The sequence below is a fragment of the Manis pentadactyla genome, chromosome 5 (genome assembly GCF_030020395.1).
Source record: "Manis pentadactyla isolate mManPen7 chromosome 5, mManPen7.hap1, whole genome shotgun sequence".
Classification (NCBI taxonomy): domain Eukaryota; kingdom Metazoa; phylum Chordata; class Mammalia; order Pholidota; family Manidae; genus Manis; species Manis pentadactyla.
The window spans coordinates 175,150,410-175,170,601 of NC_080023.1; the positions used below are offsets into that span (position 1 = coordinate 175,150,410).

Consider the following 20,192-nt stretch of genomic DNA (forward strand, 5'->3'; position numbering starts at 1 on the left):
TCCTTTGGGAAGTGTTGAAGCTTTATTGCAGCGGGTGGAGGGTTGCATAATAACAGCAGGCCATTGATAAATACCCCGATGGAGGGTCCTTCTCTCGCGCCTCCTGCAGCTCTGGGTGGGAGCCCGGCTCATCCTGAGTGACTCGAATACAGACCGGTAGACATCCTCCAAGACTGAGGGCAGAGAAGCATGGTTATTAATAACGGTTGTTGCCTGTATTTATTCAGTGTTTTCTGTGTATGTCCCAGCTTCCTGCTGAGGGCTTTGTGTATCTTACCTCGTTGAAGCCTTGCAGGAGCTCTGCAGTTCCTATTATTAATGGTCCTCTATTTCTAGTGAGGAAAACTGACCCGGAGCAGTGCCATCCCTTGCCTATGTTCCCACAGCAGGAAACATGGGGTGGGCAGCTGGTCATCTGATCCACGCCATTTTCCATGTCCGACTGTACATCCAGGTCACCCAGAAGCTTAGTGAAAACACAGATGCCCAGACGCACTCCAGATCCCCTGAGCTGGAATCTGTATTCTAATAGCTGTTTTCTCCCAAGTGTTACTCATGCCTCTGCTACACTGTGTCCCTTCCTCAGAATCCTTGTAAGACTGTTCTCTGTGGCTTCAGGATCAAAATAAGCCATGTTTCTGCCTAACAGCTGCCTGTTAGTATCCAAAGGAGAATGCACGTTTTCTAATTGTTTCCCTTTTTGCGTTGGCCACCAGGATGCTCAGAGCCAAGGGTGCGGCTGCCTGGGGCAGCTGTGTTGTATCTTTGCGGCAGCAAGGGGGAGTCTGTTGTACACCCTTGGCCTCAGTTGCCTCAACTCTTCATTTTATCTTTATGGGGTATATTTTTCTCTACACGATTTCAAATCCATTTCTAGATATTACTATGAAAGTATAAGTCAACATTTTTTTATGGAGACCTTCTTAGCATATGTGAAATGTTGCCACCTGACATCATGTCAGGGGGGATTTCTGTCCTGTTCCCTCCCACCATCCACAGACTGAGTTTGCCTCACATTTTAAAATAAAACTACAATGCTCATTTTCACACATCTGTGTTTTCCTTTTAGAGATTATTTTCATGAGCTATATTTCCAGAAATGAACAAAAAAAAAGTAAGTAGAGGAGGGGGATGAGGAGGAAAAGTGCATTGAGTCAGCTACGCCGCCTCTCGAGAATGAAGAGCGGCCGGAGAACGTAGCAGGACCCCCGCAGGTGGGTGGGTAACGGCCTGCAACCTGGGGCTCAGGGGGCAGAGGCCAGGATTTCTAAACAAATACATGGAAAAGAATTCGACTTCACTAGTAACTGCAGGCATAAAAATTTAACAACAAAGAACAGTTCATGCCAATTCAATTGACATTAAAACTTAGTGTTTTAAAATACTGCTTTTTAATTTTTTATTAATACAGATAATACCGAGCCCTAGAGTGGCTGTTTACACGCCCAGCCCACTGCTGGTAGTGCGTGACCCGAAGACACTTGAGCGGCGTGTCTGAAGAGCCGGGAGGGGCTGGCACGCTTTCACCCAACGTGCCGCTTATTGGGAGTTCCCGTGCAAGAGTCCGTGAGAAGGGGAGCACGGATGTCGTGGCGGGTGACCGAGTCCCAGGGGGACGGGGGTGAATCCTGCGCCCGCCCCGTCAGCAGTGCTGCCCTGCTGGGCGGCTGCCGGGAGGCCGGGGGCCCGTGGACACACCAGCTGGCCTCCCGAGGCTCTCCTGCTGCTTCGCCCTTGGGGCCACGCGAAGAGATGGACAACTGCGCCAGTGCCCGAGGGCAGCAGCGCTGCTTCCGTCGGGAGACACGGTTCCTGAAAGGTCATAATATGCCCCAAGTTGGTGAGGTCGACCCTGTCGCCCCTGACCTGAGGTGAGGAGCAAGTGCTGACGACCCGTATGAGGGTCAGGATGCAGCCCACTGCCCGGTTCGCAGAACAGGGTCCCCAGAGGCAGGCTGGGCCGGGCCCCACCGCTGAGCAACCCTGGGAAGGTCATTAACGCGCAGGCTGTTCCCCTGACTGGGGGGGTCCTCGCAGTGCCTGCCCCTCCAGAGCTGTGGTCAAGGCCTCAGGGGACAAGCATTCCAGCCCCACAGCGCCGCCTGTTGTCTGCGGGACGGGGCAGCACCTAGTGAGACCGCGGCGCTGGAGAACCGCCCTCCTCCGGGGAGACAGAACGTGCGATGCCAAGGGACGCCTCCTGCGGAAGCTGTCATTCAAGCCACAGTGCAGAACTCGCCCTGGGCCTTTGTACCTGAGCCTGCACGGACCCGAGTCTCACCACTGTGGCGGCATCCCGGGTGCATTTCAGACAAGCCAGAGGTGGGGCACCAGGTTGCATGGGATCAGCTGCAGGAGGCCCCCAGCTTGCTGGCAGGGCTGTCAGCGGGCTGCTTTTCAAGCTTGACAGTGGTCCTGGGCACAGACTGTCCCCCACACCCTGCAGATGAGGAGACGGCCTAGAGGGAAAGATGTGTCCCAGCATCTTGGAGGTAGTGAGCAGGTTCCCGAGCCCCCGCCCCAGCCTGGGCTCACCACCGGATGCTGTGGCATCCTGCTGTCATCTTACACATGGGCGTGTAGGGTAGAGTCCTGTCTCAGGTGCAGGTCACTATCAGTGTGGCAGCTAATGCCCACGTCCACCAGGCTTGCCTGGCAGTGGCTCTGCTCCATGTGCATGGGCCGTGGAGCACGTGCCCCTGCATGGTCCTTACAGTGTCCCTCTGATGGCCACCTTGCAGCCCTCACTGAGAAGCACGGGGTGTCCTAGGTCAGGGCCTAGCTGAAGCTGAGTGTGGCTCTTAGGGTAATTATTAGCCCCTGCCGTCCTTAAAAATTCTCAGGATTTTGCCTCCCACCCCACGGTTTATCCGTGGTTGCTGTGACGTAAGGCAATGGTTTAAATCACGCATGGGGGAAAGCTGAGAGCTCACACAGGGAGACAAGCCTGTTCTTCGCAGCATCAAATGCCCTGCACCTCTGTGGGGTGCGCACCCCAGTAACGGGGACTACAGACCCCTGCCCCGTGTGGGCCCCAGGGGCAGAGTGCACGACGAATCATTGCATCTAGTAAGACAGGGACAAAGGCAGACACGAGGCAGGCGTGGAAGTGGGAGGTCTAGGAGGGGAGGTTAATCCAGCAGGAGGGGGGGCAGAGTTGGGGTGCAGGCAGCGTGGGTGACATGGAGCATGCTTCTTCTGGATCAGTGGGTGCCAGCTCACCTGGCAGGCTGAGGCTGGAGCACAAGTGTGTCCTGGCCAGACAGCAGGGGAAGAGAAGTAAGAAGGCCCAGAACCCATTTGCCCAGGAGAGCGCAGTGCTGTGAAGGGCCCGGCGGGCCAGGGGGAGCAGGCTGGAGGGTCAGCAGGCTGCTGGGGGCCCTTCTGTGCTCCCGACCCACACGCGACCACCCCTTGTCTTTCAGGGCTCGGCTTGAATGTCACCACAGGGACCTGCCTGCACTGCCCCTACCCCAACTACCCCTACCCACAGTGACACGCCCATCCTCCTCTGTCACCTGCTCCTGTCTTGTGTTCCTAGTGTACTTACTGCTGTCTGAGATGGCCTTTTATTCGTTCACTCGCCTCTTTGGGTCTGGCTGCCCCAGGATGCTGGGATATGCCTGTCTTGCTCACTGATGCATTGAGCGGTGCTCATTGACTTGGTGTTCAAGGGTGACTATGGTCCCGAGGGCTCCCAGGTGGGGCGACAGGGTGAGGGTAGTGTCGGAGAGACCGCCCCGCCCCCGTGGGGTCGGGTGTGGAGCAGCAGGGGACACTGGCCTGGCAGGTGCTGCAGGCCGAGGGCTGCGCGTCCCGTGCAAGCAGGCTGCAGAGGAACGGGAACGGGAGCGTGCCTGAGCTGATGGCCCAGCTGCGGGTTCTGGCACTCTCATGGGGGGGGGGGGCAGGAAGGAGGAAGAGACATGGGAAGCGCTTGCCATGTCCAGATTTTGGCGCAGAGCTGGCGGAGTCTGGCACACCCTGGTACCCTGCATGATTGGTGGTGGTTAAATCCGGGAGGGCGGGTGAGCTTGTGGAGGGTGTAGACTGCATGGGGGACCCCACTGGCCGTCTGAGCTAAACAGGTTGTGGTGTGAGCAGCACCCGCTCAAGGTCAAGGGCTTTGAGGGACTTTCGTGGGGTTTCAGGACTGTGTTTCCTGTCACCGGATCCTCAGTGCCGACCATCCTGCTTTCAGACATGGGGGGTGGGGGTAGCTAAGCAACAGAAACGGTGCTTCCCAAATGGGAAATGCTTGATGAAGTTTAAACGTCTGACGACATAAATATAAAGCATGTTCTTTGGATGGAACTCCTGGTGTGCAGGACGGGAGCCGCCTTGGGGCTGGCGGCCCTGGGGCTGTCCCTGCAGTGAGCCCCGGGCGCTTCGGGCCCTCCGGGGGGCGCTCAAGCTGCCCTCTCTTTTCCTCAGGTGCTGGGGAGTCTGCCAAGGAAAGTACAAGTGCTTTGTAAGAAAATGCGAAGCAACATCAGCTCGCCTCCAGCGTCAATAAAACCCGAATCCCAGACCCAGGGAGCAGGGGGCCTGGCGGCTGGGAGGTCGCCTGGCTGGGAGGCGATCACTCACCTCACCAAGCCTGTGGAATAGGTGTGTCGGGCCTGTCCGCCCAGGCGTTTGCAGGGACTGAAAGCACCCGGCCCTGCTCTGCCTGGAATCAGGGCTTGTCCCATGTGCAGTAGTCACAGTAATCATAGCACAATGGCCACTCAGTAGTGTTCATCAAACTCGTGTTATGTGCCAGGGACTGTGCTCTGTGTGCATTCACGGAGGCCCAAGATGTAAACGCTACCATTGCTCTATTTCACTCAGAGAGGTTAGGTAAGATGTCCTAAGTCACACAGCTGGCATGCCATGGAGCTGAGATTTGACCCAAGCAGGCTGGCTCTGGATGCCAGGCTGGGGGCCACCCCACTTCATGGAGTAGTTGCAGACAGTCAGGCCTGGCATGGTTGTTCCTCAGTCATCAAGGACCGAGGCTCCTATCTTCCTGCTCAACCATCTCTCACAGTGGCGTTTCTCCTCCATGATCCAGGATGGCTGCAGAAACACCGCAGCCATCAACGTAGACATCACATTCAAGTCCCAAAGGTGCACACATCCCAGCCGGGTCATGTCTTCGAGAAGGCTCTTCCAGAAACTCCAAGGCACACCTCTACACACACACACAGCTTATGGTCAGAACCTCTTCACATGGCCGAGCTTAGCAGGAAAAGAGGCCACCCTGAACAGCATCAGCTTTCTAGTGCTGGGTCAGAAGGGAGAGTGGAGATTGGCCGGGAAGCTAGGAGTCTCCTCTGCTGTAGGTGTCCGAGTTAATTTTGTCGTGGACGTAACTGAAGGAAGAAAGGAACAGGCAGACAGGTGGACAAGTGAATGAAACATTCCGGGCCGGTGACAGCCACTTCTAAAGCTGCCTGGACCGACGGGCCGGCGTGGAGCCCCGTGGGCTCAGGAAGGGCCAGCCACCTGGCCGCTTATAGGCGCCCCATGTCCTGAGCCCCAGGGCTGGACCAGGGGGCAGCCGGCAGGGAGCTGAGGAGGAGGGAGGGGAGCTCTGTGTGCCCCTGGTGACGTGGACAGATACTGCAGGCCCTTCCTTAGTGACCTCCCCCACCCGACACACACACCAGGACATTTAGTTAAGGACAGACACTTCTGAGCAACGTCTTGTGCCGCCCTGGGCCGTGGCGATGGAGGAAGGAACAGAATGGACAAAGGTGCTGCATTCAGGACAAGGGGACCGGGAGGGAGATCGAGTAACAGCATGTGTGACGGGCTGGGGACATGAGCCTATGGGGTCCCGGGGTGCTCAGCAGGCCACCACCCTGTACAGTTGCTGTCAGTCCCTGCCTTCCCTCCTGTGCCTGCCCCTGCCCCAGTGGCCCTTAGCATCCCCCTCTGGGCTGGTGAAGGTGGGGGGCTCCCCGGGGGCACTGATGGTGCTTGTGTCCTGCAGAGGCCATCTGGTGTGTAGGGTGGTCTGCGTCTTTTTTAAAATCAAGGACAGTAGTGCCAAGGGAAGCTTTTCTCTGCCACGGCCCTTCCTCATCCTGTACTCGCCTGCTCACCTAGCGTGGCTGTGCTCCGGTCACTGCCCTGGCCTGGTCCTGCCTTCGACTCCCAGGTTAGCTGAGGACAGAGGGCCAGGAACCTCAAGGTGCAGCCCGTGGACAAACCTCTCCACTGTTCAGGCTGTTGAGTCGGGCTGCTCAGGAGAGGAGCACAATGTGGGGACAGAGAAGGGGGTGCCTGACGGGGAGGCTGCCCGAACAGAAGCTCAGAGGTGGGGTGCACAGCGTCTGGCTGGGGTTGGGAGTGGGGGATGGGCAGGGACAGCGGCAGGTGCCACTGGGACTTGATAGCCAGGAGGTGCTCCATAAATGCTTATGGACCAGACGGCCGCACATCTTTGTGCCAGGGAGCAGACAGAGGGGAGCACTATGCAGTATTTTACTTGTTAAGGTCTGAATAACGGAGTGCTGTACATGGTAAAATTAAACAGTGCATCACCCCCTGCCCCCAGCCCAGCCAGAAGCAGCCCTGTCCCTGGCAGCCTCAGCCACTCAGGCGGGCTTTTCTCAGTAGCAGGAACCACAGTGGCAAGTAGCTCACGCCATCCCTGCTTCCTGGGTGGGTACCATGTGCCCTGAGCCCATCACCTAGGGGAGGTCACAGTCCCCTCCTCCACACGCAGTGCCTGTGGGCTATCGAATAGCTGGTTAGAAGGAGAATTATAACCATGAGTTCATGCTCTGGGCACTTTAACTTGAGTCGTACTCGTGTGTGTGTGTACTCGGCCGTCTTCTGGGTGGAATCCAGGGCATCCGCTGAGGAAGGGTGTCCTGTGGAGTCTTATGTGCAACAAGCCCCGGACGTGTCCTGTCCAGTCTCTAGTGGCGGTTCTCTGAAGAGGAGTGAGGGTTTACAGACACGTGGAAGCACTCTAAGTGGGCCGCTTCCCGGGTGCTTGGTTCTTCCCGTCGCTACCCTTTCCCCTCCCACACAAGCCAGCAGTAGGACTTTGAGCATCTTGCCTGTACTGACTCCCAGTCAACTCAGTGCTCCTAGAAATAACGTTTTCTTTTTACATCCATATTAAGTCATTAAATCAGTGTGTATAAGTGTAATTACAGCACCTGGTCGCAGAAACCAGTACACCCGATACACACAGGTTAGGGAGCAGGGGAACCAGTTCCTGGCAGGTGTGCAACTCACTGTCGGGAGCAGACCGCCCCGGGTTGGGGGTTGCCTGCCTGCAGGCAGCAGGTCCTGGTCTCCCAGAAGGACGGGAGTGCTGGTTATTCCAGAGGTGTGGAAGAGGGGACAGTGTGAGAGGGCTTGTCTTGTGTTTTTGTCGTCCTGTTTACAGAGGAGACTGTCAGGCACCAGAGAAGCAACCTGTAGAAGACAAGACATTTATCACACGGTGTGGGTGCAGACCCTGTGTGCTGGCTGCCTGGGGCTGGATCTGCAGGGTGGCCTGTCGGGAAGGGCTCTGTCCACAGGTGGGATTTCTCCTTCACGGGGGAGCCCTGCTCTGCTCCTAAGGCCTTTCAGCTGGTTAGCCCAGGCCCACCAGGTCATCAAGGACAGTCCCCCTTAGTCACCTGACTGTGGACTTTAGTCCATCAACGGCAGCCCAGATGCAGCCCCTACATGAGTGATGCAGTGAACAGCTGCCACCGGATGACACCTCCCACCTCCCATGTTCACTCATACCTGTTCATTTTTTTCAGGGGCCAGCCGGCCAGGCCTCCCATAAGGACCAGTGGAGATGCACCTGGTCTTTTCCACCTCGGCCCTGGGGCCCAGTGCCAGCTGACCAGGGCATCCTTGTCTAGGTCCCAGCAGGCATGAAGGCTCGCCCTGCAGTTTGCTGCAATGGCCCTGTGTCTGTATGGGCGCTTCAGAAGCCATCCATGTAGATCTGGTGCCAGCGGGTCAGGGGACGTGGGTGCTTCAGTGTTGGTGGGCTGGCAGTCCTGCCAGTGGTGGGTGGGGGCACTGTGGGGCTACACTCCTGTCCACACTGTGGACCCCTCTGCTTCTGCAGGGGACACAGGGACTTGTGTCCATGGTTGTTACTTCAGTGAGGCCTGGGGTGATGATGGCTTTGGGCTCCCCATGCTGGCCACAGCTGCACCCAGTGTCCTGTAGGGCCCTTGCTGAGTGGCCACCCTGTGCGAGCTGCTGGGATGGGGTGGAGGCCAGGTGTGCGAGCTGCTGGGATGGGGTGGAGGCCAGGCGAGGGGAGGTCCTGCCCTCCTGGGATCTCAGATCCCTAGGAGGCTGGCCTCGGGCGTCGCCCGGGGTTTGCAGACGCGCTGCCCTCTTGGCCCCGGTATGGATCCCCAGTGAGGGAGGTGGGAGTGTGCTTCGCAGGCTGATGCTGCTGACCCCGGGCTGCCCTGCTGCTGTGTCGGAACCAGGCCTTAGGCACAGGTCTCCCAACGTAAATCCGGGATCTTGCCTTCCCTCCCCCCACCCGCTGTGGACCAGGGCTAGTGCTGGACTCTGGCTACAGGGCGCTGGGACCACAGTGTGGTTCTTACCATCAGGGTGTTCACGAAGAGCCTGGGGACTGGGGGGATCAGAAAATAAACATGTAAATAAATAAGGTCAAGCCATGAAGTCCATGAAACAGAAAGAATGCTCTTAAGAGCAACTGGTGCACAGAAAGTGCTTGGTTATTTCAGCTAGAGTAGTCAGGGCAGGCTTCCTGGAGGAGGAAGCACTTAAGCTGAGCCATAAGAAGATGTGGGGAAGCAGCCTTTTAGGAGGAGGGAACAGCATATACAGTCAGCCGCATAAAAGCCAAGGTGGGAGGAAGTGGGGCAGGCTGGGAGGGGTGGGGCCTGGGGGGGAGGCCGGGGACGGGTCAGTGGTGGGCCGGGGCTCTGGGCCTTGGCTCTGGGCTTCCTCCACACCCTGCCTTCCTCCTGTTGCGGCACTGGACGGCGCAGGCCATCCTGTTGAATGACTGCCTCTACCCGGCGAGCAGGGGCAGGGAACTGGCCTCAGCAGGGTGCGCAGGCTCCGGAGTGGTGGCTGGTGGTCATCACACCCACGGCTCTCTGGAGACGGCACACCCAGCGGTTCGCAGGTTCATGGCCGACGAGCTTTCCCTGAGTGCCCGGGCCTTGGAAGTTGCCGCAGTGCATACCTGTGCCATTCAGACTTGAGCAAGACTCACTCATTTTGGGAAATGGCCACCCCTCCGCCCCCCGCAGCGGCGGTGCCCAGAGCGTTTGTGGCCTCTAGGGGACCCCTGGGCCCGGTTTGTAGCAACGCCGTCAGGTGGTTGTGCAGGTGGACACCTTGTGCACTCCGGGTCTGAACGCTGGCGTGTTGAACATGTGTTATTTGACTAAAACTCGCCGTCCTTCCTTTCCCTGTGTTGCAGCTGCTCCATGACATTGGTTTTTACAACTTAGATGTGTGGATGAGCTGGTGGAGTAAAGCCACGTGCAGAGTACTTGTTATAAAGGGGGTGAGGGGCTGCCCAGGAGAGCAGCTCTGTGTAGGGTTTGGGGCAGAGTATGGGGAGGGAGCCCCTATGGACTCTCTTGGCCCTGCAGGGCTTGGCCTTTGTCCCGAGTTTGGTGGGGACCCCTGGTTCAAACTTGTCCTGGGCCTGGGAGGGATGTCTCTGAAAGGCCAGCCTGCTGCCATGGGGCAGGTGGCAGGAAGAGTAGGGAAGCAGGGGCCGTGGAGGCTGGTGGCCTTGGTCAGGCAGCTGGGCATGGAGAGGCAGATGGACATATGAGGTGTTGACACGTGGGCCCCAGTGGACTTGGAGATGCCTGGGGGCTGGCAGTGGGTGGCAAGAAGAGCCATGGGCTGCCCTAGGGTCGCCCAGGGCCTGAGACGGGGACCTGGGGCAGTAAGCAGGTGTGCAGGGCCAGCTGTGGGCATGCGCGTCCTGCAGTGCCATGGTCACTCGATAATGCGGCGGGGTCCCTGGTGGGGGCCCAGCAGCTGTGCCTCTGCAGGCTGGCACCTGTGCTTGCAGGGTCACTGTGAGGGCCAGGGGCTAAGGTTTGGGGGGGCAGCAGCCTCTCCCTGCTGTGTCCGTGTCAGTCCTGGAGAGGCCTCCCCTCTCCTGGGCCCCCTGCGTGGCCCTGGTGGTCTGCCGCCCTGACTGCCCATGGGCCCTGCTCCCTGCTCAGGAATTGGTGTGGGTGGTAGTGGAGATGCTGCCTCACCAGGGAATCCTGTCCCAGGCGGAGAGCAGCGGCGTTCCTGGGTGACTCAGGCTGGCAGTGCAGCAGGCATGGTGTTCCCAGGAAGCAGCTCCCCAAACAGGCGCGTCCCCGTGGGTGCAGAGCTGTCTGCTCACAGCTGCGGCCCCTCTCTCCAGGAAAGCCGTCTGCCTCGGCCGAGGGAGTACCTCTCAGCTCCTGCCCTGCGCTGGGGGGTGGGGTGGGGTGCAGGGGCTGTACATGCCTGTGTGCCCCGGGCTGTGGATGGGCAGCATTCTGCTGTGCACAGGGCTGGGTGGCCGTCCCCAGCCAGGCCTACTGCTCCTTGGCTTCCTGGCATCACCTGGGGGCCCCCGCAAATGGGACCGTCCTGAGAGGGGTGCTGGTGAGCAAGCAGTCCCAGCACGGCCTGCGGGTTGCTTCACTTCTGCCCAGCCATCCCGAGGCAGGTGTCATCAGTCACCCTTGGGAAGACCAGAGGGTGGGAGAGCTGCCCAAGCCATGCTGGGTCAGGACCGGAGTCCTGGGTGACTTAGGCCAGGGTTCTTGCTCTTTGCCAGCATCAGCGTCACCATCAGGCCCTCTCCTAGCAAAGCAAATGAATGGGGCCACCCTCCACGGGCTGAGTCCAGGGAAGGAGCAGGCAGGTCAGGAAGCCTGGTCAGACCGGGGCCATCCCCGGGCGTGAGCTGCAAGTGGTTATGGGGGACTCGTCCTGCTGGGGGGCAGCTGGAAGCACACGGGGTGAAAGCCGTCCAGATGGGCTTGCTGGGCCCTTGCAGGGACAGTGTCAGAGCAGGTTTGAGGAAATGACTGGCCCCCCCTCAGGTGCCCTGCCCAGCCAGCGTCACTGGGCACCAGGCTCTGCCTGCATATGAGGCCGTGTGTGTCCACACGGGTGGGTATGTCTGATGGACACTCAGATGATCCAGCAAGACCTGGGCTGAGGAAGGCAGCAGATGGGTGGTGGCAGGTACAGTGTGGGGCGTGAAGGGAAGGGCACCCCGAGGAAAGGAGTTAATTCCGTTTAACCTGTGTGAAGTTAGGAAAGCCAAGGCTTGAGGGGCGAGGGGCCCTGGGAGGAGGAGGAGAGGGGCCCACAGGCAGGCCGAGGGGGCAGAGGAGGTCCAGGGAGGCAGGGTGTGTCCCCACCACTCCCCCAACCCACACCCAGGGAAGGGGAGGCAGCATGGCCAGGAGTCTGGCCTCTCCACCTGGCTGGAGAACCGAGGACGGGATCCACCTTGGGCTTGGGTTCTGGAATCACCCACACCTCCTGAGCCAGAGGTCCAGATCCTGCTGGGCCGAGCGTGTGGCTGCCCTGCCCCAGGCCTCCACGGCCCCCATGCCCATGGCACAGAGCAGGGTGCCAGCCTGCAGCCTTTCTTGCGGGACAGTGGGCTTTCGCTCAGCAGTGAGCCTTGTGTCTGAGTGTTCCTGCTTCTATTTCACTGTCCCTTGGCCACCAGGACTGATTTCCGGAGGATTTCCCATCTCCAGGCCTTTGCACATGCTGCTCCACAACTCTGCCACATTTTCTCTTCCATGAAGCCTGCCTTGATCACTCCCCCTTTCTCCCATCTTTAAGGCCAGGATGTGGGCAGTCAGGAGACACTTGGTCTAGAGCGGTGGTGTCTTCCATGGCTGGGCCGTTCTATCCATGAGGGTCTCGGGGGAAATGGATCTTCCCTAGGCCCCTGACTCAGCACCCATCTAGCACATCCCGTTTCACCCCCATGGCATTGCCTGCCCTCTGGGGTGGTTGTCTGCATTTGTTTGCCATTGTTCTGCCTTCCTCTTTGGACTCTGAGCTTCCCAAGGGCAGGGAAGGCTTGTCTTGTTTCGCTGCTGAGTCCTGGGGCTTGGACAGTGCCTGGCGCTCAGGTGTATATCCACCATTGCTTAGCGATTGAATGAATGGCATTTAGGCATTTCAGCCCATCTGCAGGGGGCTGGGCCCATGAGCTAGGGACAGATCGGGAGGCCAGGCCCCTGGGTCCCAGCCAGGAGTTGCTGGGGGCAGGTCCAGGCCTCAGCAAACATCCAGACAAGATGTTGAAGCAACCGCCCACGGAGCCGGCAGACACAAAGCGCCCCACGGGAAGCAGACAGCCAACGTCGGGCCGAGGCGTGGAGGGAGGAGCGGCAGAGCCCTGGGGACACCCTCCGCTTTGTGCTGGGACAGGGGTTATAAATAGGAAATGAGTATCTCTGGCGGCAGCATCCTCTCTGGAGCTAAGTATTACGGCCCCCACCTGGGCTTTCAGATGCTCAGCCCTGTAGCCTCCCTGCAGGGGCTCGGGGTCCGGAAGTGGGATGGTCTCTGGCTGTGACCCAAGGACATTATGGGACTTGCGAAGATAATGGGCGCTTGGCACTAATTTTGCCTAATTATGCCTCCCTCGCCCGCGCCTTTTATTTACTTATGGTTGTTCCTTTCTTCGGCTCATCCTCCCTCCTTCGGAGAAAGCCCTGGGCAGGAAGGCCGGGGTCTGCGGCGGGGCAGGGCGGGGTGCGGCCGGGGGTGGGGGTGAGGGGCGCTCGCCCCGCCCCGAGCCCGCGCGGCCACACCCCCTGCCGGCGGCGCCTCGGCGGCCGGGCTCGCGGGGGACGGGCCTCGCCGAGGGCTCTCCCGGCAGCCGGGCTGGGACGCCGGCCCGGACATGAGCGGCCCTGTGGCCAGAGGGGGCGCGGGGGCCGACCCTGCAGCTCCGTGACAGAGGGCGACCCCCCAACCCCGCGGGGGGCTGCCTCGACTGGCTGCAAGGGGCCACCCCCGGGCTCCCGTCTCTCCCGCTTTTGGGGAGCATCTTCGGCGGGGGAGAGGCCACCTTGGCCCCTTGTGGAGCGCGGGGCGCATCTGCAGGCGGCCACCATGGTGCAAAATGTAATTCTAGTGTTTTTCCGCAGACGTCTCAGCCAAAGACCTGCCGTGGAGGAACTGGAGAGAAGAAATATCTTGAAACGTGAGTAACTGGTGAGCCCCCAGGAGGTGGGCAACAGGTCTCCGGCAGCTGGCTCCGCGGGCTGGAGTCTCCCTGTCCCACGAAGTCCAGCAGCTGGGAGCAAGCGCCGAAAGGGAAGCTGATACCCAGTAATAGCCCCATGTAAAATTTAAAAGCTCTCCTTCCAGCGTGAAGATGTCCCTGTTCCCAGGGTTATTGAATGGCACAGCCCTGTAGCCCCAGGAAGATGCGCCGGGTTTCAGGCAGGTTTTCTTGGCCACCACATGGGGGTTCCTGGTGGCACGGATGCCACAGGGACGGTGTGGACAGTGTCGTAAATCCCGCAAGAGAAGGACAGGCCCCTTGGTGGTTACCCCCCGGGGCAAGGAAGCAGAGAGCAGGCCCCCCGCCTTCCCGCGCCCCTCGGGTTCCCCCCGTTGTGGGTTGGTGGTGGCCGGTGCCGCCGTCCGCGTCCCGGAGAGCCTGCCCAGTGCAGGGAACGCTGCTCCACCTCGTGGCAGGCAGGCGATTCGGCAGACACGCTCTGCAAAGTGTTTCTCAGGGAGCTCTTCAGTCTTCCAAACATTTTCTGCATAAAGTGTCTTCTAAGGGCTGGGACTTTTGAGGTGTTTTTATTTTTTCCCCTCTTTATGTGATGAACACTGCAGCCGTTCTCTGAGTTTGGTTAATTCCGTGAACATCTTTTTACAGTCACAACAGTGCCAGGCTGACTTTGTGTCAGAAGCCAGTGTCAGAGCCTCTTGCTGGCTTGGGTGCTGGGTCCCGACTGAGTCCTGTCCCCTTCCTTTGCCTACAATCTCCCTCCCACATGGACTGTTGGACATACTTACCCTGAGATTGAAAATTACCCATTTCATGTTTTAAATTTAAGATAATGGCAACTGCTTTTCTGTGCTTGTGAATGAGGCTGCACCTGAGGATTAAAAGAAAAGCTTGTCCTCGGTAACACGCTTATTCCAGTAGGCAGAGAAAAGTCAAGCGATCTCAGTTACCAATTATCTGAATTTTAAAAAATTAGGTCTCTTACTTATAAAGCTTCTAAGTCACAGATGCCCGAGAGTAGTTGTCCCGGACTTGGAGGGGCACTTTCAGGGTCTATGCCTGTGGGGGTTCTCCTGGGAACCTGTCTCCTGTCAATAGTGACCTTCCTGTGGTTGTGGATGGCCGGGTCCTCTGTCCAGAAAGTGCTTCTAGTTGTGTTAGTCTTTGCAAATAAATGTCAAAGCCTTCAAAATAGAACCGGTGCTTGGTGAATGGAGATGGCGAGTGAGGAAGGGGAATTGTCTGCACTCGCCTTCAGTGTGCAAAAGGGAGAAACAGGTTTGCTCTGCTGTGGCCCATGGCAGCCCCTTCCTCGCCGTTGAACCCCTCAGGGGCATGTGGCCAGCTCAGAAGCTTCTCAAGGGCCCCCAGTGGGAAGAACCTGGAGTTTCACTGCTAGGTTGTGGTGGGTGTCTGTTCTTTGTTCTGTGCAGATGAGAATCAGGTAGTACATGTGGTCCCAGGGCAGAGCATCACTTACAGGCCCTTGACACAGGCTTGACACACTCCGACCATACTGCATCTTCTACGTAATCAGCTCTTAAAATATCATACTGTGTACTCCCCTTTCAACTGGAGAACTCCTGATTGCGACCCTGCCTCAGGGACACTCAGAACTCCATGTGTGTGTTCATGGACATAGGGGGCCCCCTGACATAGGATGATTCTGAAACTGATAGTTCCGTGTCAGGACTGCTGTGTGCCAGGCATTATCCTCAGGGTTGCGTATGTTCCCTCATTTAATCATTACACCAAGTTGTGAGGGTTGCACTGCCGTCCCCATTTCTCTGGTGAGGAAGCTAAGACCCGGGGAAGTAATGTGACTTTTTAGCGTGAGTATTGGTAAGGGAAGGAGCTCAAGGTCTCATGCAGCTCCAACATCCATATTCTAACCACTGGATTGGAAGCAATAACACATCTGTGATTGTTACGACTCGTGTATGACTGTTCAAGCTACTGCTGTTTTCAGAAATCTGGATATGACGGCTCTGGTCATGAATCCCTTGTTTTGTATAAGGCACAGGGTTTTCTGGGTCTGGAAGTAAGAGATCCACAAATCCATCACTAAGTGGAGCTCAGGGAGCCTGTGGGCTACCTTATCAGGAAAGACTTCTTAGAGTTGGTGCCCAACTGCACCTGGCCCAGAGAAGGACCCTGCCAGGTACTTTCACAGATCAGCTCTCAAAGCAACTGCCGTGCTCATACGACCTTGGTCATGATGCTGACGCTGTTTTATGATTAGAAAAAAGATCTGATTTTGTCTCAGTGTTGTCACGTGGAAGCTGCACTTAGGAATTTGTCCGTGGCCTATTTTTAAGAAATTTGAACAATTTGTTTCACATCATTACCAAATCCTCCATGGTTGTTGGCCTTATATGTTTCTTCCACCAACTTTTTCTGATTGTATCATCAGTTTTCTGATTAGAGCTGATGACAGCGGTCTCTTCTGGTTTATCACTTGGATTAAGAACCAAGAACCCAATAGGGTTCATTTCCTATTCTAAAACACTCAAACGTGAGATGGATCTTCTTTAAAAAAATTACTGAATGACTAGTAATTAGACACCCATGTACCCAATCCCCCCAAATGCACAGTGATATTTGAAAATTAACAGTAGATAATGATAATGTGAAATTATGTTAACTTCAAGTAGCAAGGTTTCCCCTTCTCGAACCTGGCAGTAGTGTTTCTACGAGTGCTGATGAATGAGGTCCCTTTCCTGGACTGGAATTCTGTTCCAGTCAGGGACCAGAGGCTTTATTTAGCAGCAGAGAGCACCGAAAATAGGGTATCTGTCATCTCATATCCCAGGGCAAGGCACATATTTCACACTACATCTCAGCGTTCTGTGCTATTTTTAGCCCCAATTGCAGGTATGAGCACTCAGACGTTCAGAGTCACAACTCATCAAGCAAAGCCGGTTTCAGGGAGGGACCCAGGCCCTTTTAAAAGGCACATCATGTCAGTGTTCTCGCTTCAGCAGTGGAGAGTCAGCCGGGTTCATGGGTATGTCTGAATTTGAAATACACCCTGGAAATACAAATTGCAGGCAAGCATATGTTGTCCACAATCTGAAGCGGTATTCCCGATCTTACGTTGGCTTGAAGTACATGTACCTATTAAATGGAATGTAAAAAAAACAGTGATACTTGCGTGTGTGTGTGTGTGTGTACTTGTCCTACTAAAAGTATTTTTGTTTGCCATCTGTGTTCCTAGATGTAAATATACAGATAGAGATATTTGACTAGGGAGGAGAACCTGCTGTTTCTCCTGCAAATGCATGCATAGCAGCAGTGTATGTGGGCTCCCTGACAGGGAGGGCCAAGGAGAACCCGGCTGGGTGTTGGCAAACTTCTCTTAGTACAAGTGTTTCTGGGTGACAGTAAGACCCTGACCTCCTGAGCAGTGGCTGGCAAAGCAGAGACAGACAGACTTGGATGTGGAAAAAGTGTCACCTACAAGGTGCACTTGATCGTTTCATCAGCTGCCAGAAACAGGGGAGGGCTTGAGTACGTTTCCCTGCCAAGGAGGGGAGAGCCGGAACCTGCTTCCTTTCTTTTTTTTTTTTTTTTGTTTCACCCTCTCACAGAAAGGAATGATCAGACAGAGCAGGAAGAAAGAAGAGAAATCAAGCAAAGATTGACAAGAAAGGTATGATAATTTAAGCATCTTATTTCTTGAGTATTAAAGGTGGGCTGGAGGACAGTTGCTTCTGTAGCAATTCGGTGGCGCAAGACGTGGCTCAGTGATGCTAGACGACAGAGCCCTCGCCAGGTGCTCAGAAAGAGGTGCCTTCGCTGCATGCCTTGTGCGGCTCTGACACACCTGTGGATGAGATCGTTGCCTGCAGGAGCAGCTTGGCCTTTCCTCAGTTTGCCCAGAAGCTCGTGATTACAGAAAACTTTATTACCCTTAGGCGTTTGTATCTGCAACTCAGGCAGTTAGAATTTAGTTGGCCAGTGTAGAGAGCAACTCCGTAAACTTTGCCAGCCCTGACCATCTCTGAAGTCACGTACTCTGGTTGTTTCCCTTTCTTCACTGTCTCAACAATAATTAAATTTTGTCCTGCTTGAAGGCATAGTGTATCCTTCCTTAGCGTGACTTATGAGTACTAGTAGTAGTTGGCATTTTAACTCTATCAATAACTTAAAAAAAGAGAAATCAAGTAAAGTGAGAGTTTTGTCTAGTGAGAGTTGACAAGCAGCTGCTGCCGTAAAACGTGCTCAAGCCTGTGCTCTGTGCGGGGCGCTGGTAGGCTCAGCATGGGGAGCCCTTGTGGTGAAACGTGGAAGGAGAGGGGTATGATTTAACAGTGTATAATTAAGCCCTTCACATTATAAATTGTTTACATTGGGGTTATATTTCCCAGTTTCAGGGTTTTATGTTTTGTTGTAGAAATGTGCTGTTTGTTCCAAGTGCTTTAAGAAAGCTGGTTTGGTGTGTGGGTACCTAACTATGGTGATCTTTTATTTTAGCTTAATCAGAGACCCACAGTTGATGAACTAAGAGATAGAAAAATCCTGATAAGATTCAGTGATTACGTGGAAGTGGCGAAAGCTCAGGACTATGACAGACGGGCAGACAAACCCTGGACGAGACTCTCAGCAGCAGACAAGGTACAGAACAGATCTGTCTCTGGGGCTTGGGGTAGAACATGTAATAAGGTCAAATTCTTAGCGAGTGGGCACCATCAGCTTTTGAAACTAAGGCTGTGTCTTGACCAGAGGTTGTCTTCACAAACGTAACCCAGGGTTGGGGCTGTGTTTACAATGAGGGGACAGTTTTGGTCCCAGGGACACTTGGCAATGTCTGGAGGTATCTGTGGTTGTCACGAATGGAGGGTGTCATTGGTTCCTAGTGCATGGAGCCCAGGGGTGCCAGTAAACTTCACAATGCATAGGATGGCCCCTCAGCAGAGAATGACCCAATCCCAAATGTCAAGTATGTGGAGGCTGAGAAATTCTGTATGGATGTATATCAAAAGTAGGCAGGCTGGCAAAAAGGAGATAGATGACATAGGTTGAAACAGAATCAGTCACAGTAGGGGCACAGAGGAGGGGAGGAGATGGCAGGGCTTCAGGAGAGTCACCGCCGTGCAGAGCGGCTCTGCGCGCCGTCCCGCCCTGGCTCAGTGGGAGCCGTCTGGGGACCTGCTGAGCACCCTGACCTGAATGGTCTGTGGGGCGGGGAGAGAGCTTGGGAGGCAGCAGGTCACAGAGGCTAGGGGGCGACGCTGGGGAGTTCATGTTTACTGCACCCGTACTGTGCCGTGTACTGAACCCAGTCTGTGTGGTTTCCTGTAACCCCAAAAAAGTCCTGCTGAGGGACTGCTGATATGACCCCTGTAGAGATGCTGCTGAAAGGCTCGGAGAGGGTATGTTCTTGTCCAGGGGCAAACGCTGTTGACAGTGGGATCTAAACCTGGGAGTGTCTGTCATACCCTCCTGCCTCTGGTGATTTGCAGAATTCTTAAAGCCTTTGGGAAGAAAATAATATTCAGCCAGTAAATTTGCTTAACTTGCTACTTGTTATACGCTGACTGTGAGTACGTAGTTAGAAACAAGTGCATTCAGGCATTGTACCCATCTGGAGCGGGGCAGGCGTGTTGTCATTGGGCCGAGTCTGCTGGATACTACCCGTGGTTGATATGCTCTAGAAGCAGTCATAAGGGGAGAAGTATCTTCGGCCGCAGACCTGTTTGAGGATGGGAGTGACACTCCCGGGAAAGTCCCTCGTCTCATGGGCCGTGTCTGATGCCGTCTTGCTCCCCTGGCCTTGGAGGGCTTACCTGAGAGAAGTACCCAGGGGAAGTGGGCCTTGGGGGGCTGGAGGAGACTGATGCATCCCTCAGCCATTGTAAGGACAGTGTTATTTCTCAAACGACACAAAACATAACCATATGCTGCTAGTTAGGATGACTTCTTTCTAGCTCTCTGATGGCAAAATTCCAAGTGAGCTCACCAAGAGCTGGACTTGACTCATTGTTTTGGCAGTCTTACCTTAGAAACACTGTAAGCATGTGCCTGGTTTCCTCTGTGATCCATCATGGGGGTTACCTCCCTCCTGCAGGGCAGCAAGGAAGTTCACTTCACAGTTGCAGAATACCAGGCATGTTCCAGCTTCATAGGAACATAAGGGTCTAAATGCTAAATGCACCAAAGTTTATATATATATATATATATATATATATGTTACAAAATTACCAAAGTTAGCCAAGTATTAGGAATGGTTGCTAATCTATAAGCGTGATACTAATTTCCTATGTTAACTTTTTTAATGTCCCATTTTTAAATTCCAGGCTGCAATTCGTAAAGAACTGAATGAATACAAAAGTAATGAGATGGAGGTACATGCTTCCAGCAAGCATTTGACAAGGTCAGATTTTTATTTGTGTGAAATTTCATGGTACTTAAAAGATGGTATTTATTTTAAAAGGAAAGGCAAATGCCACAAAGAACTGTGTATCCAGGTAAACAAATTCAGTATTTCTGCTGAGGACTGTACTAACACACCGAATGCACCTCAGTTAAAAGTGCTGTTCGCCCCTGAGGCGTCTGTAGGGCTTGGTGAAAGGTGGCTGCAGAACAGTATTACATAGTCATTGGTTTATTTAGGTCGTTATGCATTGAAGAAAATTAGTCTCACAGCAGTGGAAGTCACTTGCCTATACATTAATTCCTCCGAGTGCTGGAATTCTCCCAGCGTGGAGCTCCAGTTCATTTATACTTACAGCAGCGCTGTGACATTGCACTCTCCACCCCTCCATGCGCTGTCCCCTATCAAGTTTACACTCACCTCTTTCACACACGCCAGAGCTCTCCCAAAGCTCAAAGAGCACTTGTTTCCTCAGCAGACATTCGAGTACAGACTCTGTGCTGGGCGCCGTCCTAGGTGCTGAGCGTGCAGTTGTAAGGTGAAGCCTGTTCCTGGCCTTATGGAGCCTGTAGTCCTGCGGCA

The 20,192-nt window shown here is 55.4% G+C and overlaps 1 protein-coding gene across 2 annotated transcripts in view; it reads left to right on the forward strand.

Annotated features, from left to right (window-relative positions):
- Positions 1-20,192, forward strand: part of PHACTR3 (phosphatase and actin regulator 3) — a 205,860-nt gene that overhangs the window by 184,153 nt on the left and 1,515 nt on the right. For both annotated transcript variants that reach the window (XM_036901853.2, XM_036901852.2), the window contains exons 9-12: positions 13,137-13,192; positions 16,825-16,886; positions 17,711-17,851; positions 19,534-19,610. In XM_036901853.2, the coding sequence (XP_036757748.2) occupies positions 13,137-13,192; positions 16,825-16,886; positions 17,711-17,851; positions 19,534-19,610 (336 nt within the window). The remainder of the gene's footprint in view (positions 1-13,136; positions 13,193-16,824; positions 16,887-17,710; positions 17,852-19,533; positions 19,611-20,192) is intronic.